At 26.3% G+C, this 27,874-nt stretch overlaps 1 protein-coding gene across 4 annotated transcripts in view; it reads left to right on the top strand.

Annotated features, from left to right (window-relative positions):
* The window catches only part of LOC118064717 (scavenger receptor class B member 1-like), a 34,287-nt gene that overhangs the window by 4,898 nt on the left and 1,515 nt on the right, over nt 1-27,874 (top strand). Inside the window, exons 2-7 of one of the 4 annotated variants that reach the window (XM_035079526.1) lie at nt 3,953-3,992; nt 22,098-22,353; nt 22,471-22,612; nt 26,755-26,955; nt 27,150-27,374; nt 27,696-27,858. In XM_035079526.1, the coding sequence (XP_034935417.1) occupies nt 3,953-3,992; nt 22,098-22,353; nt 22,471-22,612; nt 26,755-26,955; nt 27,150-27,374; nt 27,696-27,858 (1,027 nt within the window). Of the gene's footprint in view, nt 1-3,952; nt 3,993-12,950; nt 13,713-22,097; nt 22,354-22,470; nt 22,613-26,754; nt 26,956-27,149; nt 27,375-27,695; nt 27,859-27,874 lie in introns of those variants that run through there. The other 3 variants (XM_035079527.1, XM_035079524.1, XM_035079525.1) reach the window with 3 other exon arrangements.

The following is a 27,874-nucleotide window of genomic DNA, read 5'->3' as shown; positions in this document are numbered from 1 at the left end:
ATCTACCTATTCCTATACCATTCCTGCACAAGCATCCATCTGATATTCCAAACCATCATACTTGGACACATTCCCTCATGCATCTCGTCACAAGAATCTTTGGATTGGACAGGTTGGATTGTGCTTTTTTTACTAAAGTCATTTTAGAGTAAAGTAGACTTTTCTAATGATTAATTATCACTTTTTGATCTTCTCTTTGTGGATTTATATTTATAAAACCACAATATAAAAAATTGCAACATTTTTACTGTAAAAAAAGTAATAAATAATATCATTATAAAATGACTTGTGACTTTTCTATGACGTTATCTTACTCCCCTTTTTCTGTGATGAGCTTCGACAAAAAGTAATTAGCAAGCAGCAAAGATTATTTGTTGCTAAAGTAATTAAAAAGAGTGTAATTGGTCAGTGAAATAATTATATCTTTTATATTACTGTAACTTACCAGACATCTGTAATTAATGAGTAAAAAAGTATGAAATGTAATATTGCTTCTATTAAAATTTTAATAAAAAATTCAAATATTTGATCTAAGTATCCAATTCTCTTCAAACTCTGATTTTTATTGAAGGGAATTATTTATTATTTATTTATAATAATTATATTTTTAATTTTGTAAATCTTATCATAATTAACTGATGAGGGTAAAAAATTTTAATTTAATAATTACACGTTAAAAATGTGAGCAAAATGATATCCATTAGTTTTTTCTAAAAGTAGAATTGTGATAATTCATGTTATAATTACTCGCGATGTCGAAAGCAAGTATTATTTCTATACTTTGTAACATAATTGCATTATACGAAAATATCAAAATTCATTTATTCTGGATTCTAGATTACCTCGGATGTCTATGTAATTTTCCTTAATGTTATTACACAATGTTATATCATAGAATTGTCATATATTTATGATAAAAAATATACAAGTCTGAGTATCAAGCATAGTTGCATCAAGAATTTTAGTTATTGCTGGAACCTAGTTGTATTGTTGTTTATTATAAATTAAAATCCCAACATTTGTTCCAGTTTTTTAGCTGGCTTTTAGTAAAAATTACAGCTTATTGGTAATCAATCATATATTTCCGACATTGGCATGGATCAAATGGATGACATACTAGTAGAACTCCATCTTATTTTTAATTTTTAAAATTTTTTTAATAAGTAGAATAAGTTCTAAATAATATTACAAGATAATTCCATGATTATTACATTATTATCTTTGCAAAAATATATAAGAAATGGGCCTGAGTGCACTTTGTGTCCCGATGACGAACTTCTCATTGGATGAGAAGTTAAAAATTGATCAGAGCAATTTACTTTATAAAAATTATTTTTTAAATAAATAATTATTCTAAAAATTGTTTTCTGCATATAGTAGAACCTATTTTAATAGGTAATAATATTTTACCATAGTGATTCTATAAATTTTATTATCTCTCATAACTGTTTCCAAATGGAATACATTAAAAGTTTTGAAATAAAACACTTTATATATTTAATTTATAATGTCATAAACAAATTGTAGAATATTATGAAACAAGTTCAAAACACTTTATAACATCTGTGAAAAGCCTTTAAAGACTTTTCCAATAATTAGGTTTTTAATAGAAAGATATTATGTATTCATAATATTCTGTGATGTTCAGACAATTTTCTTGCCTTTGACAACTATTTTCTGTTGAGTAACATGAATTTCCTTTTTTCTTGAGAAAATGTTTAATGTTTAATTAAATTCTATTTTTACTTGGTTGCCTATATCGAGAATTTTGTAATATATCATTTTACTATTGTCTGTACTTTATTACGTCAGAAATAATCAATTGTCTTCGAGCAAGTCATTCCCAAATAATTGATGCATGAATTGCAGAAATTTCGAATCAAAATTTTGCAGCAAACAGCATCAACGGAATATTTTTAAACATTTTAATGCTCACAAAATTAAAATGCGTTTCAACACATTAACTTTATCTAAAAGCATGCTTAAAGAAGATGACAGTAAAATAATCGTAGCAGTAAAGCAAATACCAACAACATTTAGCTTTGGTGATGGTCATTGGATCACTGTACTGCATAATAATTTTTATAATCCATGTGGTGTTTTTTACCATCACATGTACTGATTCGCAGTGATTCAATTAAAAAAAAAGTGTCATCACTTCCTCTAATTCAATCAGAATTTAAAAATAATATTCAACTTACATACATTAGAAGCCGCTCTTCTTTAACTAACAGTCAATAAACCAATTGCTGAGTATGACTATGACTTAAGTAGACATGGGACAGAATTGGATTGTTGATGGTCGAGCATATCCAAACTCATTCCAAGTCATAACTGTATGTGTTGCAACAGGTGTAGTGGATTATCCCTCCTGCTGTTGTACCTTTTTATAAAAAATCAACAAGTATTAGAGTTATGTTCAATTAACTTAGAGCTCAAAGTTACCATTCTAAATTTCGCAAAGTTAGAGCTAAAACTACCGTAGGAGAAAGCAAAACTGGTTCATCTCTGGCCCAACATTGGAACAAAGGCTGAGATGATGTCATGAATATAGCAATCGTGCTTTCTTGCTTTGGTAGTTATCTTAAAGCACATACAGAAAATAACTGTAGAAATAACTTCACATTTCTGGTTTAAATGACTTCATGCGAAAATAAACAAAGCAATACATTGACTGTATTAAATTAGAATTAAAGTTAAACTTACTCAACTTTATAAATAAAAGTAGTCTTTATTCTTTCTTCATAGAAAAAAATTTTTGAGCCGATAATAATGAAAAAGGTAATATTATTATCAGACATTTCAAACAAAAGGGCTGCGTACTCATTTCTAGCTATCTTTAAATAAATAAAATTATCTTTTTTAAATATAGTCATATATTTCTTAACAAAAGATTCTTTCAATCATTATCCAACAATTTGGGTTGAATTGTTCTCGTTACAAATTTACATGGATGTCTGAAGTTAGCTAATAATAATCGAAATATGTCGAAAAGCGAGGACTTTCTCCTCATTGGTTGAAAATTCAAATTATTATCCAATCATCAGCGCGCACTTTATGTGCGCAATATATTACAATTATTTATGAAATAAAAATATAATTAATTAATAATTTAGTTCACTGATAAAAGTATAATTTAATTTAAAAAAATTATCTTTATAGTAAAATACTAAAGCAATAGATAGGTTATGTAAATACAACATCAAGAGTATTCCGAAATATACACCAGTACACTGGTCAGCGGTAATGACGTCATAATGTCGACGCCATATTGCACCGGTAAAAATACTATGACGTAATTATTTACATACTGGACAGCGTGCTGGTGAATATTTCGGAATAAACCTCAATATTAAAGTAATCAGAGATTAGAACTGAGTATACGACATTGAAATAAAGCCGTTACGACAGATGGATACCATTGAATCTACTTGTTGCATTAGTGTAATCCTTAGTTTCAATTTAACGCAGTTGATTATCGTAGAAACAAAAATAATCTTAAACTAAAAAATTTTCTAATCGGTTGGACTCTATGTAATGTTCTTATGATTGTTTATATTTTACCAGACATAAAAAAAAAGAAAACTATTTTGAAATTTTCCTACTTTTAATCTTATTGACCTGACCTAGGAATCAACACGTGCTATATATTTTCTGTTGAATTTCTTCGTTATTTTTAGATTTATTTTTTAAAATTAACCTAAAAAAAATTTATAAATAATTTCCACATCACTGGACATATCAGAAGAAATATTTTTCGTCATGATTATCTCCATCATCAGGTATTATTTTCATCAAGACTTATAAATAACTTTGTTTTTATATTAAACTGTACTTATTGTTGAATAATTGCTTTTAAATTTTACACTGACCCATTGCAACCTGTGATTGCCATTCAATTTTGTTAATAACATTGTGATTGTTTTAAAAAAATTGTTAATTATTTTTGCAGATGATCGAAGAAAAGTTGACATTAAGTAATATTAAAGTGAGTAAGTAAAAAAAATATTAAAATTTTTCTGTGATAAAACTGTAAACAAAGATAACAAAACATGAATTAACAAATCCAATTAAAATTAATATTATCTAAAAAAATACAATTATGTGTATCAGGAATTTATTGATTATTTATATATAAACACGTGGAATACAGAAAAAAAATAGCAAGCTCAACGTGACTATTGCTGAGCTTATCACAACATGACATTTAATCTCACTGAAAACATTTTAAATATAAAGACACAAGTGAAATACATGACTCGTGACGAATTATTAGCATTGATAAGCTGACCTTTGGAGATTAGTATCAATCAGAAATGCATTTATGCAGTCAAACATTTTGAATGTTGACCAATTTTTTTTTATTATGCTTATCATGTCAAGTTAAACAAATTGGGATAATTAATAATATATAAAGATTAACTTTTCCAAATACATTTGAATTCGTAAATTGAAATTCCAGATGTTATTCAATGTAAATATCAAACAACTTTGAATGACCATTACATCACTGATGTTGATATGCAATCAGTTTATTCATAAATTAAAAATTAGATTATCATTTATTTTTTTTTGGGATTTTAATAATCTATGTGCACTTGAGCAGTTCAAAACTTAAGCTTTTTGGTCAATTATCGATTAAATAATTAACACAAATTTGATATTCAATGATGGAATTATGTAAATTTGGTTAACATAATGAGTTGAGTGCACAAACCATGGTTGATCAGTGGTGGTATAGTCTCTAGAATGATAAAAAAATCTCAATAAAAAAGAATAATGCCACAACAATTGTCCCTTTTAATGTGGAACCAATGATATTTGAAATATCAGTATGACAAGTTAAGATATATTGAAGTCAGTAGTTGATAATTGGCTGTTTAAAGTTCCTTTCATAAGCTTGATAATAAGCTAGACTCGTATTTTTTTATATCAAAATATTTTTCCATTATTTATTAAAAATATAAAATACTGTACATAGATATCGGAAGTGTAGTTATTAGAATGAAGTAAGGAGATTTGCTACACTTTTTCTGGGAAATTGATATCTTCCAATATATTTGATATTAAGTTATAGTCTTTTACAAATATATGAGTGCAAGATCTTTCTATAGTAGTAGAAGTTATTATAATAAAAATAAAACTGTAACTTTGGAGAATGAATTAAAGACCAGGTTACATATGATGATATTAACCGATAAGTTCTGAGCAGGGGTGCTAAATTGGAGTTATCATTTAGACTGGACCAATAATTAAAATGTACTGTGATGGTCCAGACATGATATTAACCAATAATAGACCCATTGTATAACTCTGTTTAGAGTATTGAAAAGCAAGAATGACTCTTTTTTGACTTAACATTCAATTAAAGTTAAATACACTGATGTAATGTTGGACATGATGTGCTAATTCTGTTTTCTGTTAAAGTAGAACTAAGCAAATCATGCTCCTGGGAATCAAGTGTGCTCCCATGGTATTCAAGGTAGAGTGTCGTGCTACAAAAAATCCTAACTTTGTACCACTAAGCTACTACCTAGAATATAGGATCAAATTCTTCACAAAATAAAAGCCAATAGGGTAAAAACTAATTATTGTTCCTCTCTTTACTTCGCAAAAGTTAGATCTTCTTGCTTTTAAAAAGCCGCATATGTAAATAATAGTACATTGTTAATCAAGGGAACAAAGTATGACATTCTGACCTGGGTGTAAAATTGCATTTCAAGCCGGAGGCGAGTTACTTTGTTCCCATGGCCAACATAGTATTTTTTATCATATCATCATCTAAAATTAAAGTCTGTTATCTGTTTTAAGATTGGAACAGTAATGTTCCATCTTACGCAGAGAAAGAAACAAAAACATTTACATTAATCTGAATGATTCGAAAAATATCTACTTTGTACACATGTTTTTTTTAAATATTCGTACATTTTTTTCTGAAGAGAAGAAGGGGAGGGGAAGTGTATCATCATTAATAACATACCGACTGATGTATGAAATATGATAAAAAAAATCTAATTATCGCCAAGGACTTGTTTTCAATGCCTTTTATCTATAATTGTATAATTATTCAAATTACGCCCAATCAAAATGAAGAAATAAACCATGTAATTAAAAAATCAACGCAACGAATGAATATCATAAATGCATTATTTCTATGAAATCTATCAATAACTGAAAAAATTTTAATTTGAAGTTCAAAAGTATCTTGGACTTTTTTCATATCTGACGTAAAAAGAATAAAAAAATCAGTATTGGCCCAATTACAAAGAATGATTAACTACATAAAGACGACCCTTGCTACTTGTAATCACAGATGTAACAATTCTACCAATTATCAGTTTTTCCGTTGTTTTTCATGTAAAACAAGTAATTAAGATTTAAATATTGTTTGATAAAAATTGTATAGAATCTTTTTTATTATGTTTAATGATGCTTTTGTCAATGGTAATATTTAATGTTATTACGAATTTGAAAAAATATGTTGATTGCACGCCTTTTAAACAGTTGTTTTCATTTATTAAATTGCCGTTTGCATGCAATTGATTATATAGCTTTCCCCGTAATTATGCGGTCATTTTATGACGTCAGATTGAGTAAATACTACTAATGGAATAAAAATCTATTTTATTGTATCATATTTTGTATTGTATTGTATTGTATCATATTTTCTCATATTCGTAGGATTTTATAGGTTTGAATAATGCATTTGATATTTCGAACATAAAAGAGCTGAATAATATTAGTATATGATAATAATTAATATTGATAACAATATTTCTTTAGTTAACAATAATCAAAATTAAATAATTTATCGTTGGTACTTACTAAACTATAAAAGAGTGATTTTAAAAGTATCTGTCGTCAATTAAGAATAATTTTATGAATACTTTTAGATTAAAAACGATTTAACTTTATCAAGTCGTAATGATTCAGTTTTAATATTTAACAATTTTTATATTAGTCTCTTTATGATAATTCATGAATAAAAATAATCTTAGAATATACTTGGTAATTTCAATCTTAATTTGCAATTTTTTTTTATTAAGTCTCCATTAAGTGTTTTTGATGAAGTAGATTCCAGTGGTTCTCACTTTAGAAATTTATTGAGATGCTTTAATTTATAAATAAAGTTCCAGTCTTTTAGACTGATTATTAGTCCAGTAGCAAAAAAAAAATACCTAGAGATCAATTATACAATAATACTAAAAATGTCGAACTTTTGCAATATGCATTTCTTCCATTGTAAAAAAAACAAAATTTTTATTTTACACTTTTCTTCTATTTAAACTACTTCTCTATGAGGAAGTATCTTACTATTTTTTTAAATCTTAAACATGAAGAATAATTACTTTAATTGGTTACAAACATATATTTTCCATGATCATGATCATGCTAATAATGGAAAAATTAATTGGGATTTAATTTTTTTTATCAAGTGTTCCTTATGAGAATTAATGTATTTATATTAAGTAATTATCTAAGTACATTTATTCATCTCACAGAATGAATGGGAGCATAAAAATTACCACATGAAAATGAATCACAATTACTCTACTGTAATTAGCACTAAAATGTGGTGAATTATAAAGAAATATCAAACTGCATGAGCAGATGGAATTTACCTTGCAACTGAACAATTTTTACTTGGAAAACATATGAGTATTATTTATGAAAAAAATTGTTACTTACATATTTCTGCACAGTGAATAGAAGCTAAACAGCATTTTTATGATGAAATGATGATGTTGATTAGGAAGAAGGAGTAATAAATAAAAATCTAATTACAAAAAAGTCATTTTATATTCAAAACATAACCTTTGATGCTACATGTCAAGACCTTCCTTCATCAATCAACCAATTTTTATAGAATTTGATTAAACCAATCTTTATTTTTAGATAAAAACAATTCAGTCATTTTGGTTTGAAAGCTAAAATAATTTATAAAACAATCCAATAAATTTTCCTATATTAAAAATATATTCTTAGCAGGTATTTGTTCTTGATGCCGACACACTTTGAATTTTTTGAAGCAAAAATAAAAATATTTATAAAAAGATCCAACGTAGTAGGTTCAATGTCTCTTTCACTCACTTATACGGTAGCCATAAATCGACCTGGAAAGCACTCAGAGCAGTACAAGTAAGCTTTACCTAAACCAGTCTTATACATATATTTCCACCGATTCGTTAATTACAATATAAATTTCTATTTTTTTTATTGATAAAGAAATAATAAATCTTCATTTTTTATCATAACAAAAATAGTTTAAATTATGACCAACCAACCAAACAATTTTCTTGTATTAAAATGTTGGAAACATTTTCTGACCATCATTTTTGCAACTAAAAATATTAAGTAGAGTTTCACGTCATCAATTAATAAAAAAAAAAAAGTCGAAAGTAATTAATTATATTGATTTCATCATATATGATTTAAAATAAACATAGTTTAATAATAAATTTCTGTCCTTAGAACCTGTAAATTCACAAATGATATACACTAGTACACACGATATAGTTTCGTGTACGTGCATGCAAATAATTACCAGATAGTTATGGGGAATACCAATGAGCAAGCTCCAATGCACCAGCGAATGAAAATATGCGTCAATATTTGCACGTGGAGGTGAACGTGTTTTCGTGCCAACTAAAGTCATATAAATTTGTTCAAGGTTGGTCTAGTTCATATAATGTTCAAGTGAATCAAGAATAAAAGCTTCTTTCACCATTGTAAACATTACAATTAACCTTGCATTACTACTACTTTGTAAAGCAATAATGCTTCTTAATTGTCGTAGTAAATCATTGTGTATGAATAAGATAGCATTATGTCTTTGATGGTAACAAGTTAATAAGATACTATTAAAGTCTAATAATGTTCATATTTATTATGAGTGGAAACAATTCATTTGGATATATAATGATTTTCTTTCAATTTCATAATATCGAGATCTTTCATGTAGAACGAAAAGATGAGTAATAAAAGTTTTGTAATAAATTATTCATGATTTTAAGGATATGTACGTCTGTCCTATATTCAAATCCTGTTTTCTTATCAATGAATTTTTATTTTTTATAAATACAGTTATGTGGTGATTTTATTAAGTAATAATTAAAATAATATTTAAAATGCTGTAACTAAGTGTAACCCTGACGATTTACGTCAATGAGTTTCCAATAATTGTAATTAATCTTTTCTCATTACTGTGAAAAAAATTTATATTTTTTTATTAAAAATGTTGTTATTCTGAACTATGTAGAAATCAAACATTCAGTGACGTGTGGATCGGTTACTAGCAGCAAGAAAAACTGTGATGATGACTTGAGAAACTTTAAAGAGAAATTTATGATTTTGGTTTTCACCATGTGATGTACAAATGGTTGGGTCTTCTGGGGAGGAACAATGATTGATACACTTCTGATCCATTCTTAGCTCAATAATAAACTAATTTAGCTAGTCTCCCTTATAGTTCCTAGAAGAACTGTAAAATCACTGGAAGAGTGTTGGAATAATAAGATATTTTTGCAGTAAATTCGTGCAATTTTTTACCAGTTTGTTTAAACACATTTCATTGTTGTAAATGAAGAATAAGCAATACTGATGAACATAATATGAAAGCTCCAAAGATACTGATAAATTGAATTTTATCACAGCTGAGAATAAATTCAATTGCATCAAATCTGGTTCTGTACCAGATATTCAAGTCTAATGTTAGGATCTGCTTTAGTCTAATTATATCTATCAAGATGAAACTCACTTTAGGATTCAAATTAAATTGAATCTTTTGATTCAATTAGATGTCATACATATACTTCGATATGTTAGTAACTTCTTGAAAATGATATTGATAAAGTCTAATGTTTTAGAATAAAAAAGCTACATTCTGATAAAAATTCTTTGATCACTCTTATATTTTTAGTGAAGATGATATTCAAGATGTAAATTTCCATCATCTTCCACCTGATAAATTATCGATAATGATCAAATGATAGTTAAAAAACAAGTTTTATGCTAAATAATACTACCCAATGATCAAATAATGCTTTCTAGATTATCAGTTATTTTTTAAAAAATAGCTACAAAAGAAAAATAATATATTTAAACTTAAAGACTGAAATAACTTGAATTTCTTGCGTATTTTTTCAAAGTCATTTTATTCTAGTTAATTTAAAAAATAAGATAAAACTAACATTCACAGATAGGATCAGTTTTATTTATTTTTATTGAATGAAATACTTTGAATATCAAATTATTTCTTCTTTCCCTATTTATTTATTTTTGCAAAACAAAAAAAAAAAAATTCGTTATGGATAAAATTTCTTCTTCAATTGTCTTATAAAATAGTGTGGATAGCATAACATATTGTGTAAACTTTATGAGAAGAAACAATGTTTGAACGACTTGGAACAACTATAAAAAAAAGTTGAATCTTATGTTAAAGTCATTTATTCTATAAAAAAGTATCAACTTAATAATTTATAAAAAAAGCAATAACTAAAATTAAACAAGGCCTAAAACAGATCTAAGTAACATCTGCAAAAATCCTACTATGTTTGAGAAGAACAGTATAATTTCTTTTTTTTGCTAGGCCTCCTAAGATTTTATGATGTGTTTGGGGACCAAAAAAAAAAATTAAACAAGATTTACAAGCAACCTAGTGAGACCAATGGAAAGTTTTGTCGAAATATCTGAAAAGATCGCAGACTGTCTAAATCTGAAGTAAATCAATTTAAATATTATTATTTTTTCTTTCAAATATTAATTTAATTCTTTAACATAAATATAATTACCTTTAATATTTACTCCAACTTCTTTACACATTAAAATCTAAAGAATAAAAGTTAAAAAAAAAGAACAAAGCTTTTTCTTCAGCTACTTCTGCTTGATATTATACATCTAATGTTTAATTACATTAACTTCTTTTTCTTCAGCAAAGACAATCACTCTTCTTTATCCATATTAAAACTTCAGCCTTGAATTAATTGATGAAGGACACCAATTTTTAAATCAACATTTGAGTCTTCAAATTTTTCTACTTTTTGTCTCACATGATTTCATCTAATTAAAATAACTCAATGTTCCAACAAAATAACTTCTTCCTTGATTCATCATGAAATCAGAATAATGACATTAATGAGTAATCAGATCAACCAAACTCAAATGAGAGTATCCAATAGATTCCATGAACTTACTTCTGCAGCATTGAATGACTGTTCATGTTGGTAAGTCGAGCTGGACAATCCAGAAAACGAAAAAAATAACTGCAAAACAAGTTTCCAAGTGATACTGAAAACTTTTCAATGAATAGATACCTTCATTTATGGAAAATAAGTAATATATTAAATTCAAATTAAAACAATACATTAATATCATCAAATAAATTTCCAGTGATTCATAATTTTCATGGAATTATATTTTGCAAGAGTATTGAGTTTTGCTGATATTTTATAAAGAGATAAAATTCTTACGAGTTTATATCATATTATAATCACGTATAAAATCAGTAATTGTAAAATGTACAGAGTAAAACTACTGTGAAAATAGCCATAGATTTATTGCAAGTGGCAGTGACCTTCATCATCTGATCTTCCAGTTCTTCAAGAAGACCTTGATTCATTCAACAGGTTCCTCTACTTGCAGATATATAGAATGGAAAAACTACTATATATTTCCAATTATTTAATAATAACTGTGGCTCTTTTGCTGCTACAGAAGCTTTTTAAATAGCATTTAGCTAAAAATTTGGCTTTTTAATTGAATAAATACACTTTGATTGTCTATTGCGATTGGACTATGGAACAAAAAATTATATCATCAAGGTTGATTGATAATTTATCGATTCTACCTTCAGATTACCGTAGAAATTTTTAGCTCTGCGTCATAATGCATGGGAATTTTTTAACTTCAACAGTATAGCAATAACTCAGTGATCGGTTTTGATGACGCTTATCATGACGTGCAGATTTTCAATGATGTTTATATTGAATTTTAAACTGTTTACTATAAAATTTTAAATTACTACTTCCTCCATTATTAAAGAAATTGAAAAAAGTTTAAAAAATGAACAAAACTGATACCACTGAAGAGGATACGACAAAAAAGCTAGAATTACATTTAACTATTTTTTCGGAGGAAATGCACACTTCAGTTGACACTAATAATATACATTTCTATTACTTCTTGATCTCAATTAGAAATAAAGTAATACAAATATTATTTTTGAATAAAAAATTCAATTCTTTTTATCATTTTTCATTCTAACTAATTAAGTTGACTGCAGCCAATTCTAAGCCTTTTTTTTTAAGTTAGTTATTTATTTTTTAAATGTACTTATTGGTTGTTATAGAAGGCTCTGATTATAAACACAATGCTTATTGTTTTTTGTTGACAAAATAAGTAGAATGCAATGTAAGATATCTTATTAGATTGAGTAGAATAAAAAAGAAATGTTAGAACAAACATATATTTACCATTAAAGGCTGCCTCGAGGTCAAGACACCTGTAAAATCCACATTTAAATATGAAAACGATAAAAACTATCAATGAAAATGCTTGATTAAATATAAAAATCTGATTTCAAAGTAATAATAAACTATAACTACTTTGATTAATTACATGTCAATCTAAATTTTTTCATTTTAATCATTATTTTCAAAATAATTCTTCAGATACTAAACAACAACTTGATTAAATAATCATGTATATTTAATCACTTTATTTGCAAAATGTATTTGTGATTGCTGATTAATGTTATTGGTGGCGGCACTTCAAACAGTATCACTATCAATGTATAATGCAGGAAGGTAAATTGTTCAACTTGAATTGAGCAAAAAATGAAAAAAATATCAGATAAAAACAAAGGATGAATCTCTACTTTAGTTTAAGGAGTAAAAAAAAAAGCTCACAATCACTTGTCATCAAAAAAGATGGAGTGAGTAGAAACAGAAGTTTCTGGCATACACTAGTAGTAGTAAAAGTGATCAGAGAGTGCAAGAGCCGAATGAACGCATCGGCTATTGGCCAAAGATCCACGTGCGACCACCACCTCCACCTTGACCAGTAGATCAACTTAGGTGGGGTGGTTATTTCTTTGGTCACTTGCAGACAATATTTTCCAAAGTCGCTCAATTTGTGTCTGCACTTTTGCACAGTATTGCATACTGCGAGGATCATTGAGCGAGTCCAATTGAAAATTTATTTATTTCCAAAAGAGAGAAATAGCTTAAACGCCAATGATCTTTGATAGTTTGTGTTGCTTTTGAAAAAAGTTTTATGAAAATACGGAGAGACTTTAACGAGTGGACTAACACGACGCGCGTTCGGACACGCTGTCAATAATTGTTTATTGATAATTTATAAAAATAATATAGAAAAAAAGAATCAGTGATAAGAGTTTGTTTTAACTTTAAGAAGTGAATACTGACAATTAATTATTTTTTTATTTTATTCTTAATATCAATAGACGATATTTATCAAGTGACTCTTACCGTGATTAAGTATTATAAAGATGAAAGATATTATATCAATTTGGAGTAGATTAGCCGGACGAAGATATTCATCCGTGAATACAAACAATCATCAATCATCTAATGATGCTGATGATTCTTCAGATGATCCTAGTAGTCTTCAAATAAAATCTTCAATTGTAGTCAATCGATTTTTCAATGCTGCATTACCTGTTCACTCGAATGGAAGGCGGAGATGGCCAAAGAGTAAGTGGATTCCTTTATTATCATATAAAGTTGGCTGTAAAAGTTCTATAAATTTATTCAAGACCAAAACCTGTTTTTTATGATAAAAAAATTTATATTCTTTTATTCTTGTAAAAGTCTTTGTACAAGTTGTCTAATGCAAAAATATTTCGTACCGAAAAAGGTATGCACTGGTTATAAAACAGGACAAAAAGTTATCTAATTGAAAAAAATCTCGAATAAAGCTTAAGAATATTATATTTCTTAAACATCAAATAAATGCAATTAAATTAAAGAGTTTTTTTGTTTTATTAATAAATTTTTTCATTCAATTAAATTATTTTTAATGGAAAATAAAATTTATGATTACATTATTAATTTTAAAAAGGCATCTTATTATTGCAAATCCGAAAAAATTCAAGTGTTTAGTGATAAAACATTTAAAGTGTTTACAATGTTGAACGCCATGAACAAACTATAGCATACTGGTAAACGGCTAGGAGCGTTTAAAATTTGTTGACAAAATTGCTATAGTTTGTTTACGGCGTTTAACATAGTAAACACTATAAGTGTCTCGTTTTTAATCACTTGAATTTGTCGTCAATGAGAATAGTATTTTTTTGATCAATTTAATTACTATAGAGTTGTGTTATGAATTATGAGATATTCTCTCGTGATAGTACATTACGTGAGTTGGATAGGAACATTGTTTATTTACCTACCACACAGACCACCAAAAGAGATAGGATTACATGAATCATTAATTAATGGAGTTCAGAATGATGTATTCCAGAGAAATAGAGACCAATGCAATGCACAGTCAGCTTTCTGTGGTTATGATTATACATAAATATCTTTTAGTCTATCGCATGAAATTTCATGATTCTTGTTTAATTATTGCTATTGACTACTGCTTATTGACTTGAATGCTATTAAATACTCTATATGAATAATGAATGTCCTAATTCTCTAAATATTTACTTTGGACAGTTCTTAACATTTAAATAAATTATTTTATGTAGAACAGGTTCGATTATAAATTTTTTTTCGCATTCTGTAAAATATATTTTGTTTCAATAATGATTTTTAATTTTTAGAATAAATTAAAATAATCCAAAATTGTATTTGATAATCACTTGGATTTGTTTACTTTGTTGCAAAATTATTACACAACATTTTAAAAAAAAAATGAAATGTATAATATCATCTTAAATTAATTATTATACATCAAGTTTTTTTGTAACTTCATAAAAATGAATTTAATTACAGAATACAATAAAGTTACACGCATAGAGTTGCTAACATGAGCAAATATTCGTTAAAAATTTAATAGAAGAATTTTAATAAAGAAATTTTCATTAAGAAGTCCTCATTATTATGATTCTGCTTATTAAATGTGATGAAATAAATGTAAAGAAGTTTTTTTTTGCATTTAAAGAGTTTTAAAAATTCTAATGAATTAAATTTATCTATTTAAATATGAAAAATTCATTAATACAATAATGTAAAAAAATTGATTGAATTTAAAATTTTTAAAATGAAAGTAGGTCTGAGTTATGAAGAAATTAAGAAAATACATAAAATCAATCAATTGCGGAAAAAAAGTTCATGGGTAATAAATGTCTAAAGTGAAATATACGATAATAAGCAAGTCAAGTAGCACTTTGAGGCATGTCTCTAATGACACTTCAAGTGCATCGACCACACAAATATTACTGTATTATGAAATAAGATAATAATGAGTATATTTAAATGAGTATAATTATTCACTTGTTAAACAATTTACTTTAATGTCATAATTTCAAGTTTGCAATTAAATTGGCGAATGTAACTGCTCGTATTTCTCAACAATTATGAAATTTCTATCAGTTTTTCTCAATAAAAATTAAATCTGTAGCTTTATTCATACGACCATACCAATGCTAAACTAATTTAAGGTAATTTTCAACAAGATGCAAGGGGTAAAGGGAGGAGGAAAATAACAAGAATTAGTTGAAATATAGTAACGTTCAATTTTGCACAAATGTATGTTGACATAAGTTAATTCTGAATTCGGTAAATTCATTGGACCATGCAATATTAAGTCTAGAAGTGCTTTGGCTTTCACTATACTAACAAATAACCGCACTAGAAAAAAAAGCCATTGCTAAATAGACACTTGGCTAATTCGAATTCACCTATCTGCTTCACTGGCGCAATTTAGTCAATATCTCGCAATATACTACTTGTCTTTTACTTAAGAAAATTTTCAATCCATTTGACTTCATGATTCTTTCATGCAATTGAATTTATTATACTCCTTTTCTACATAAATACTGGACAAAAAAATTTTTTTAATCATTTTTTGATGATTTAAACCCTTGAATACTTCTTAATCGCATTTAAAATCTTACAATACTACTTCTTTCAAGCTAAGAACGATAATTAAAATAAATCAACGCTTGAGTGTGGTAAATCGGTAAATTTCCGATCGCAGACCCGCCAATTAAGATAATTTCCTGACAACTGTAAGTGCACAAAAAAAAATCATTACACTAGAAAAATAAAAATTAATCAGTTTTTTATTTAGTATTTTTTCTCGTCATTTTCCTTAACAAAATCACTTGGGAAAAATTGATAGTAATAAATAATTACTGTATTGAATAAAAAAAATTTCAATTACAGCTAATTTTATTAAAATAAGAGTTTAGTAAAAAAAAAATAAATAAAATATTCAAATCATTGAATACAATGTATTGAGTAATCATAATTCTTAAAGGAATAACTATTCAGTTAATAAAAAAAATTAAACGAATGATATTATGATTGTTGTCATCATTTTACAAGAAAATCTTATTTGTTGCCACTGAATAAAAAAGTAATTGTAAAATGACCTATGTGAAACGTGCTCGGAATTGTAATTTAAAAATTTAACCTCTTCTCTATTTCCTTGCTATAATGATTACTTGCTAAATCAAAACATTCCATATAAACTTCCGGTTTCCATTTTTGATCATCTTGAATCGTCAAGATTTACATTTGATCTTCAAAATTGATCATAAGTTATAAAAGTGATATTATCAAAGTTAAAATATTAAAATAAATTTAAATTTTATCAATTTAATAAAACTTGAAATATCAACTTGCAATTTTTTTTTACCCTTTGATTGATTACTGTTACGTAATTTCTCTTGTAATTTATGTTGTCTAAGTGTATTGTCCCTCAAGATATTCATGACGATTCACCAATCATTAATTTAATACTTGATTGGAATAAATAAATAAAATAAAATAACTTAATGATTCATTTCTTTTATTATTTTAGTTTATATTGGTATTGTTTTTAGACTTAAATTTGTCATCAAAGTATTTTAAGAACACAAACAAAACTATTTATTCATTCACAACTGACAATGTAAAGAATTCTATAAAAAATAATTGAACTTGTTCTTACTTTATTCGATGACAGGTTCAAGGAAACTTGGATATTTATTGATTCAAAGTTTTTTATCTGTAAATGTAATCGTTAAATTTATGTGGCCATTAATAAATCAGTTATATTGCAAAATATATCGTGAAGTGTAATAAAATTGCAATAAACTATAAATAATAGCATAAAAGAGATGATGTACAATGACAAATTAAGTTTGTTTATTAATCAATTTTCTTAATGAGAAGAGTAATGAGAAGATCAAACAATCATTAAGAGTCATCAATAAAGCTTAAAAGATGATGACTATAAGCAAAAATTAAATTTTACAACTACCAAAAATTTTTGAAAAATTAAATAAAAAATTAAAATTGATTTTTTCTTTATCTTTTTTAACCTCAACACTGTGCTTGAATCCAACTCCGGTGGAAATGAATAATTTTATTTTGCAATTTTAAAAGCACTTCTCTTAAAACATGATGTAATTTTTTTTAAAGCATACTAATTACAGTTTTAAAGTATTTGCACTTGATGGAAAATCCAATTCGTTTTTCTTAACATTAAATATCGTCGTAAGTGTTAGAAAAAAAAGTGTCATTTAGAATACTTACGATGACATCGAGTGTTGGAGATGTTGCATGTCATTTTTTACTCAAATAATAAGCGAAAATGAGATAATGTTATATTGACATTATCGATTGTGTACCCAATCATTAATAAATGATTCGCTACTACCATGAGTAAGCGACACAGAATAAATTAAAGTCACTATTCCGGTCGAAAAGACTTTCACCTTGATCTTGACATTTAAAATAAATATTTTTGATGATGATGCAAAGGATTATTTAACTCACATATGCAATATTTTTTTTTTGTTTTTATCAAATTAATATTTAAAACATTTCCTTATGTTATCATCAATATTAAAATAACGTAATAGTATTTTATTTATTTTACTATTCAAAAATAAATGAAATTTAATTTTTGAATAAAATGTAATATTCATCCAAGGAAGGTTTCATTGAAGGATTATTTCTTGTTTGATATAAATAATTATGATAACCAGGATGTTGAATAAATTATACTAAGTAAAGTTTATGAAAACTATAAAAAAATAATGTTCAAGCTTACTAACGATGTAAAAAAATGAAACCTCAGGTTTTTCCTATGGTAATTATGTGGTGGTCAAAGCTGAAGCAGACTTTAACACAGCCTCAGTCAAGGCATAGGAGCAAGGGACTGTGCATTAAGATCCTGAGCAAGATTGCTAACGTCACGAAACTGGATGCACATTTAAAAAAAAAACATAGCTAATAAGAAGAACAAGATTGCTGAAAAATGACGACTTAAAAACCGGTCTTCTTTTCTAGAAGCATCCATAATACGTACTGATTCCAAACAAAACAATGTTTCATCCAAATTTGCTTTGATTAAATATTTACACTTTTTTGAATAGAAAAAAGGTCATTAATTTTTTTACTTATGTATGTATTTCATAATATGAAATATCAAGTTGTCTTAATAATTAATGAGAAGTTGAAAAATCTATCATTGATTTATTCTCAAAAAATATTTAACATAAAAAATTAATCCACGTGTCACATTTTTTTATTTTAACAGACTAAATAATATAAATAAAAAAATTAGTCAAAAGCAAATTATTCTAGAAAAAGAAATACTTCTGAATGAAAAAAACATTTATGAGCATGTGTCAATGAATTGATATTTTTTTTTTTAACATTTTTATTGCTGGACCTTCCATATGATGCAGAATCATAAAATAACTTTATCATCATCAACTAACAACTTGGATCTTAATTTTTTATATCGCTAAAAACAGCGATGATATACAGCTTTTATATTATCTGTATTTTTATAGGTAATATAATTACCATCCTAATAAACGTGCTAACAAATTTACAAGCTATAATGTGGATACAGTTACTCATTATGTTGAATAATTACTTAAAATCTGGATACTTATCTAAATATTTGCAATTCTATCTTACATTTATTTTCAGTCCTTACCAAACTTTTCAGTCCACCCGGCACAAAGTTATCTAATAATCATCTTCATTTAGAGCTGGATATCTTAAAAGATATCTTATATATTGTACTTCATCATTGATAGCTAACTATTATCATCCAAATATTATTCCTTCATTTATCAAACCCAACTTTAACTCCATTAATCATTTTGATATGATTTTTCAACTCATCTTCAATTGAATAACTCAATAAGTCAGCAATTCATTTCCGTAAATAATCACATCCTTGGATTATTTTTAGCTATTAATGCTAGTTTACCAATGAAAAACATAAACAATTAATCATACAGCAATAAATGAATTAACATCAACATAATTATGTACAGACAATTACATCAACAACAACAGCAACAAAAAGATGCTTTCAATCCTTTAAAAAGTGTAATCGATCTTTAATGTCTGACAGATTCAATTAATCAAATAAATAAATTGATGCATCAACAGATACAAAGTTTATTATATTCATATCAATTTTATTATAAACTTGTCACATGATTCGATGAATTGCAAAAATAGTAAATAGTCTTAAAATAAAGATAAATGCAGTAGACAAAATAAGATATTTTCATGAATCTGTGCTATTATTCAATCATACGATTATGCAACAAAATTTCTATCAGCAAAGTGTTACTGACCGCAGTATTCACAACAAGAATACTTGGATTATTTTTACTACAAAGTACTTGTACTTTCAAACATAATTCTTTGTGACAAGTAAGACAATTATATAAGTACTCTCTACTAACTGTAGTAAGTTTATATCACACTTAAGTATTTTATGTCTTCATAACCTATCCAGAGCCATTATACTCACCAAGTCATTCCTATCGAGTACGCAACCCCAGGAAAACTTGCAGAAAAATGTTCATTGCAAATATAACTCTGAAAATTTGTATTCACGGTGTCATTGTAGATTACTTAACTATTTACATATGTCTATGTAATGAGAATGCTATCAAAATTTATTGTCAAATTTCTTACTATGTTAGGAAACCTAATTATTTACTAATTTTAATGATAAAATTATTTAAACAAAACTATTATTAATACAAAAGAAATTTATTGGCTATTAGAATTAAATTATTGAACTTTCCAATTTTCACTTAAAAAATTTTAAATTTCTAACTTCATGACTTTTCGTAGAATTGCAGTAATAATTTAAGTTAGCTGACAACTGTTTTGTAAATCTCATTAGAAAAAAAACAAGTGTTGAGCTATCTGTAAGTGTTTTATTATTATCAGATAATTTGATATTGATCAATAGACAGTAGATTTAGCAACAATATAGTTGATTGATAATTGTTTAATAATCTATTCATGTTTAGTATTGTCTATTCTATAATAATACATTTATACAATACCATCAATTACACAAAGCCGTAGAGATTAAATATGATTGCAAATAGCTTGATCAGATAATTGTTTCCGCAAGTGTATATTATAATGATTTTGAATTACAATCAACAGTTGAAAAATCTGCCGATTGAATACCTTGAACTTTCACGCTTCTTTAGAGAGTCTATTTGTCATGTAAACATCCTTATTTCACATACTTGTCGTGGATAGAATTATGATTAAGGTCATAATATGATTGTAAGTTTATAAAAAATTAGTGTTAACTAATCGAAATATTTTTAACAAGTTTGTGTTTATTGTTGTATAAATTGGAATTGTTTATATCTAATATTAAACCATATACTATATATTAAATTTTAATTGACTATTAGAATGTTGAAGTAACTCATAGTTATCCAAATATCTACTAACTCTGATATGCATGCCAGAGGGACCAGTGCTAAAGTTTAGCAATATTATACATAATGACAACTTGCTTTATCTTTTAGTTTCCTGATGGAATATAAATCATATTTACTAGTCATTCTGAAGAATTTATTTTATTTATTTAGAAAAAAATAACATAATTGTAACACAATAATTTTTTAAATAATTCAGTGTTACATACACACTTTGAACGTGTTTTGCTAAGAAACTATTGGAGATAGAAGAAATTGCAAGAGAACTTTTTTTATACAAAATAAAATTCTCTACAACTTTTATTCGAAACTTTTTTTGATTGTATCCACTGTTTTCGAGTTATTAAGGAAAAACTCATTTTTGCACCCTTTTGCAATATTCCTCGTCACTTTAGAGAATATTCATTAATAATAAAGCCACTTTTGTTATACCAACAAACATAAACAAATTACATAAATTAATTTCGTATCCAGACTCATCAGAGAATGCTGTAGGATTAGATTTCTGTCCCAGAAACCTTATTAGAAGCTTGAAATTTAGAGCAGATCTCCAGCTGTAACTTGATCCGAGAATTATTGTTTCGAAATTTAATCCTTTAGATACCGCCAAAAGTGTGTTAAAAGAAAAACTTCACATATTGACAACTAATGAATGTCATGTTCTAGTTCGTAGTTAAGGAAGTTAACTTCAGCTTTCTTCATACATATGAAGAATGAAAATTGCCAAGTATTTGTGCTAATTATCTAGTAAAGTAGCTTTTTTCAACTTCAACAAAAACGTCAAAAAAATCGAGTAACCTAGTTCAATGAACACTTTATAAGTAAATGTCAACGACAAAATTCAAAATTAATTGCCATTCAACTTCCTTGATAGAGAAACTGGCACGGATGCTCTTGATGATTTTTATTAAATATAAATTACACATCAATCCATTGGTTTATTTTTTTTAATATGAATTATGGATTTACATGTTAGAATTAAGTAGACTACTGCAGTAAACAGATCGTAACTTTTATAAGATGAAAAAAAAATGAAAATTATTATTGGATCATTTAATACTGTTATTGAAAATTATTACAGTAGGAAGTAGTTTAGTAATTAATTAAACAATTCAATGAATTTTGTTCACACTTCAACAACTATTTTGATTTAAAGTATAATAAGTTTTTAACATAACTGAATTTTATCCAACAGGTATCTATACGTTGATGATACTGGGCCTCCTTGGTTTGGTTTTTGGTTGCTTAGTTCTCATAGTTCAACCCTATGAACTTCTCTTCAAACTCAAAGTCACATTCAGTGACAACGGTGAAATATTTGAACTATGGAGGAAGCCACCAGTCGATCTCTATCTTAAGGTTTACCTCTTCAATGTCACCAATCGAGAAGAATATATTTCTGGTATCGATAAAAAACTCAGGTTTCAGGAAGTTGGCCCCTACGTCTATAGGTAATCAATATGCATGAATTAATTATTTATTTATACGAATATAAATATGCTTATTATTGCAAAGGACTCATTTGAATATATTTTTTTAAATTTAATAAATGACGTTTGTTGTTTTAGAGAAAAATTAGAACATTCCAATGTTACTTTTAACAACAATGGAACTGTTACGACCATTCCGTTACATCCCCTTGAATATATTCCAGAGAAAAGTAATGGAACTGAAGACGATATTTTAATTCTACCAAATATAGCATTACTGGTGAGTTTAAATTTTATTATCTGTAAACTATTATTAATTTAATTATTTTATTAAATTCTAAAGCCAATATTTAAATAATCACATCATTAAATTAAAATACTGAATAAGCCATAGTGTAAATGAGTCTCTAGAGATCTAAATTATACAATTTCCAATACTATTAAATTGTCATTAACGATATTAAATTGTTATCAATGTTGTTTGATATGAATAACTAACTTATATTATTATAAACAGTCTAAACCTTAAATAGAATCACATATATATTTTTTAGACTAAAAAAAATCATGCATTGTAAAAAGAATGCATGAAACTTTACGATGACTTTGAAATATGAAACTATGTACAAAATTTTAATTTTATTTTTAATTCTATTAAAATAACTTCTCTAATTACTAGGAATTTGTAATAAGAAATAAATGGTTTTTCAATTTCGAAACATCACTTCCAGCTCTAGACTCTTCAAGATTCTAACGGAAATTACAATAATAACAGTATGATGGGCTTAAATTACATAGGAATTTATTAACACTTCTACACAACTATCATTATCATTATCATCACAACTTGCTTGGAGGAAGATTATTAACTAATAAACAATGTAAAGTATTAGTTTACTATGGACCTACTTTAAATAACAGTCTATATTTAATTATTCTCATTAATTCATTAATTAATTTTATTTATTTTTTATTTTATAACTTATTGTTTCAATTGAAAAAAGTTAAATAAACTCATTAATTTATTAATGAAATTTTAAATTATAAAATACAAATTTAGCTTCATAATTATTACTTTCGATTGAAATTATTATGTAAACTGTTCCAATAAATTTGCTAACACGTTTTAAATAATTAAACTAGCAATCCACTTTAAATCTGTTTTACAAATTTTCTAGAACTATTTATTTCACAACCATCATTTCAGCAGATACTTATAAATAAACATACTTTGTTGAATATATTTCAGTATTTTCTCAATTAAACTTATCACATGATATTCCAACTAAATGCACTAATTATTTTTAATAAACAAACAAACATATTTTATGGTAAACTGTAATTAATTAAATACTCTAGAACACATGCTTGCGTAATTAATCAAAAACAATCAGTTAATAATAATACTGGTATCATTTTAAATAATTTGTAATAAAACAAATTATTTAGGTCATAACATAAATTTTATTTTATTAATGATATTGTGATGAAAAAAAAGATGATGTAGATTCAAAAGATTTATTCTGTTAAAGATTAATAATTTACTGATCTAATAAATAATTTATTTTGAGTTGAGAAAATATGAATTAAGTACCGGAAAAATATCACCAAAACTTATACAGAATAATGCAGGTATTCGAAATGAACTTCAAAAGGACAAAAGTGTACCTAAAAATATAATTGAATATTTGAACATGACTTGATTAGCATGCAGTTCATTCAAAGCAAACTTATTATTGTTAGTCATAAAAAATGCATTGACTGAGGTCAATGCCCGAATATTATAACGGGCAGATCACAAGTCCTTATTACTAAAATATTCTATTAACATAGAAAAGACATATTGTGGAAGAAATATAAACAAAATGAAAATTCAAAAAAGAATCATATCACTTTGAGCCAAAAATTTTCCACTCTTGTTGATAAAAAAAAATAATGACGTCTGTGAGAAAAAAAAGGAACCGTTATCGCTGTCTCTTTAATTAATTAGCCTGTTTAATATTCCTAAATAAAGTGAACAACATTTCAATACTTGTAGTAATTATCAGAAAATGGAAAAAGTGAATAATTAGATTTGTTGAATATAATTCTCCTGACAACTATTTAATTATGATTAAATAATGACTTTATAATGAGATTTTATTTTTGAATTAAATGCAATTAATTAATTTGAATAAACGTTAATTTAATTTTATATTTTTTGTTACAAAATGTAATATGAACAACAATATTACAAATTAGATTCAAAGATTGAATAAGATTCTTATGATTTTTAAAACAAAAATTGCAAGCATTACTATTTCGTGTTTTTATAATAGGAAATAAATAAATTTAATGCAGAAATTATTTATTTAAATAATTCTTGCATGATTAATAAATTTTGGCTCACAAAAAAAAATGTGATAATAAAAGTGTAACAAAAAAAATAGTTCTTTGCAAGGAAAGTAAGAAATCGAAACTGATTTTTGTTTTTATGGAAGAAAAAAAATGGCTTTGATTATTCAAACCAAAAAGAAAGATAAAATGATTTCCAATTAATTATTCTCACTTTTTTCAATTATTACCTCTCTGTAAGAACAAAAATATTTCCACTGAATATTCCAGAAATATTCCACATTTTTTTAGCACAAAAAAAATATTACTAGATGGAATAGACACAAAAGTCGAGGTCAGTTCACAGGATTAATGATATATTTTGTTTTCGATATTCAGTAATTTCTTAACTATCTTCCGAGTTCTGAATCCGGTTTTCTCGAGGTCAGTTACATTCTTTGTAAGATTATTTTAACAGGTACTTGACGTCTTTATAAACCAGATTTGATTGCAATCTCACCAAGATCATTTTCTCTCCTATTACTCATTTTTCCTTATTCATGGCATAAATAAAAAAACAACCATAATTGACTTATTCCTGTCATAAAAAAAAATAATTGACTAATAAGAAGGTGAAAAAATTCCATCAAAACATGAAATTTCATTGGAATTTATTGTAGTCAACAACAACAAACGCATAATAAAATTTCTAGAATTATGCCAACTCATTTTTGAATAAAAGTATATGTATCATGCAGGTATATAAAAAAAACATACCTGCAACACTCATAATATGCGAGTTCTCATGAACTTGACTCTCCAAATATCATCAAGGTATCATCGAATGTTCCCGAGATTGCTTCGATTACCTTGCCAATCTTAAAGAAACCGTGAACATTCTCGAAGATCATCTTTAATGCAGGATCTTTAATGATTATTTAATAAGAGTCAGTTGTTAACATCTTCAGCTATTTCTTATACAACTTTTTATTCACGTTCAATTAATCTGATCCTTCAATTAACATCAAAGTCTTCGTATTTTCACACTATTTATATTCATAACCTTTAAAAATTCAAGTAGTCCTATAATCTAACCAAAACACTCGCAAAACTTCTGGATTTTATTTATAAATATTTGTTGATATTAAAATGATTTAGTAGTAATAAATAATTGATTATTCTACTTGAGTAGAATTAAAAATTTTTAGATCATAACCAAACATTCTTCTTTCACCAATAAATTTTGTTAAAAAGTTTTATTAATAACATAACCATATTTATTCATATTGTTATCATAAAACACTTTTAATTATATGCTATGATAATTTGTTATAATTATCAGTAATTCTTCGACGTAATTCTGATTAATGAGCAGCATCTGGTAAGATAAATTATTCTTTAGCTAAGAATCAATTAAATAGGAACATTGATTAGAATAAAACAAAGATGGCACATGTGAGATTAATCGTTGGAGATTTTTTTATCACCAAGAGCTTTTTTATTATCTATCAAATGTTCAGATACAAAAGATTCTCAAGTTGTAGAATAAATAAAAAAAAAAGTTGGTAATGGAATGAAAATGTGATAAATAATGAATGAAATATCTTAATAAAAACAAGCAAGGCATGCAACTATTACTGTATTACGTGGTTTCATACCGGATACAAATCATACAGATGATCACTGTGACGAAAGAATCTGTCTACGTAATCGGTTATTGACAAGAATAAATAAACTCTAGGAAGTCTCAAATACTACATTTATTTGCATACTAATTCTAATTCAATCTAACCACTGTTCGTTATGCTGAGTTTCTTGGTATCCGGTATTTTGTGGTGGAATATTTTTTTTTGTTGAAGTAAAAAAAATGAAATCTACGGAAATGTAATATCTTAAGCATGTGGTTAGCCAAGTTGCATTGATGAATGAGTAATAATTTGTGTTACCATATCAAAAAAGTCCAACTCTTTTATTTTCATTACTTATGAATACTTATGATAAGAAAGGAAATAAACAAATAAAATGTTGAATGGGAAATCAATGTATGGTATTAAATTTCACTTCTTCAATTTTGTTTAAAATTATAATTATAATTAATTTTTGTTTCAGAGTATTGCTAATGTTATGAAAGACTCATCATACATTTCACAATGGGGATTGAACGTTTTAATCAGGCAGACTGATTCACATCCCTTAGTACAAATGACAGCTCGAGAGTTCATGTTCGGTTACAAATCTAGTCTCGTTACTCTTGGGAATAGCGTGATGCCATCTTGGATTAAGTTCGATAAATTAGGATTGATTGATCGAGTAAGTAATAGAAAACATTTATTACTAAAATAGTTAATTGAGAAGGTTCTTGTATAAATAACAGTCATCATTTAAAAATAAAACAGTAAAAGATTTTAACATTTTACAAGTAAATCTTCTGAAGCAATGAAGTAAATAATAAATAAAAGCTTTAATAAAGATTAATGATTTTTTTTTTTTTTTGCAAATCACAGATGTACGATTTTGATGGAGATTTTGAAACTGTGTACACTGGTGAATACGACGTTAAACAAACTGGGTTAATTGAGAAGTACAATGGAGATGTAAATCTACCTCAATGGCCTGGAAAATGTGCAAATGTTGATGGGTCGAGTGATGGTGCCAAATTCCCTAGCTATATTCAACCCAACGATACTCTATTGTTTTATAGAAAAAGTCTCTGTCGAAGTGCACGAATGGTAAATAATAAAACAATCAATTTACATGAAAAACAAACGTTTAACTAAAACAACTATATAAATGATAAATGTTATTCTTCCATATGAAATAACTTAGTTTATATCAATAATAAAAATATCAGCAACAGATCGTAATAAATTTCATTCGTCTGTTGTTATTGTTAACAAAAAATCTAACAATTTATAATGAAATTGATTGAGTAATACATAAATATAGCCAGAAAAGTTTAATAATTATTTTAAAGTATGATAATTAAAAAAATACTTATTGATAAATAGTAGATATTGATTTTTAAAGAAAACTTATTGTTTAATTTTTAGGTTCGAAATGGTGAAAAAGTTGTGAAAGGTTTACACACTTATCGATACAAATTTATGGAAGATGAATTAGATAATGGAGCTAATAGACCAGAAAATAAATGCTTTTGTCGTCAGGGACGCTGTCTACCTCCAGGTCTAGTCGACGTCACAGACTGCTATTACGGTAAAAAAAATGTGAT

This window comes from Chelonus insularis, unplaced genomic scaffold, assembly GCF_013357705.1.
Source record: "Chelonus insularis isolate UGA/USDA-ARS -01 unplaced genomic scaffold, ASM1335770v1 contig_24_pilon, whole genome shotgun sequence".
Lineage (NCBI taxonomy): Eukaryota > Metazoa > Arthropoda > Insecta > Hymenoptera > Braconidae > Chelonus > Chelonus insularis.
The sequence above is the reverse complement of the archived record's forward strand: the minus strand, read 5'-3'. Positions and strand labels throughout refer to the sequence as shown.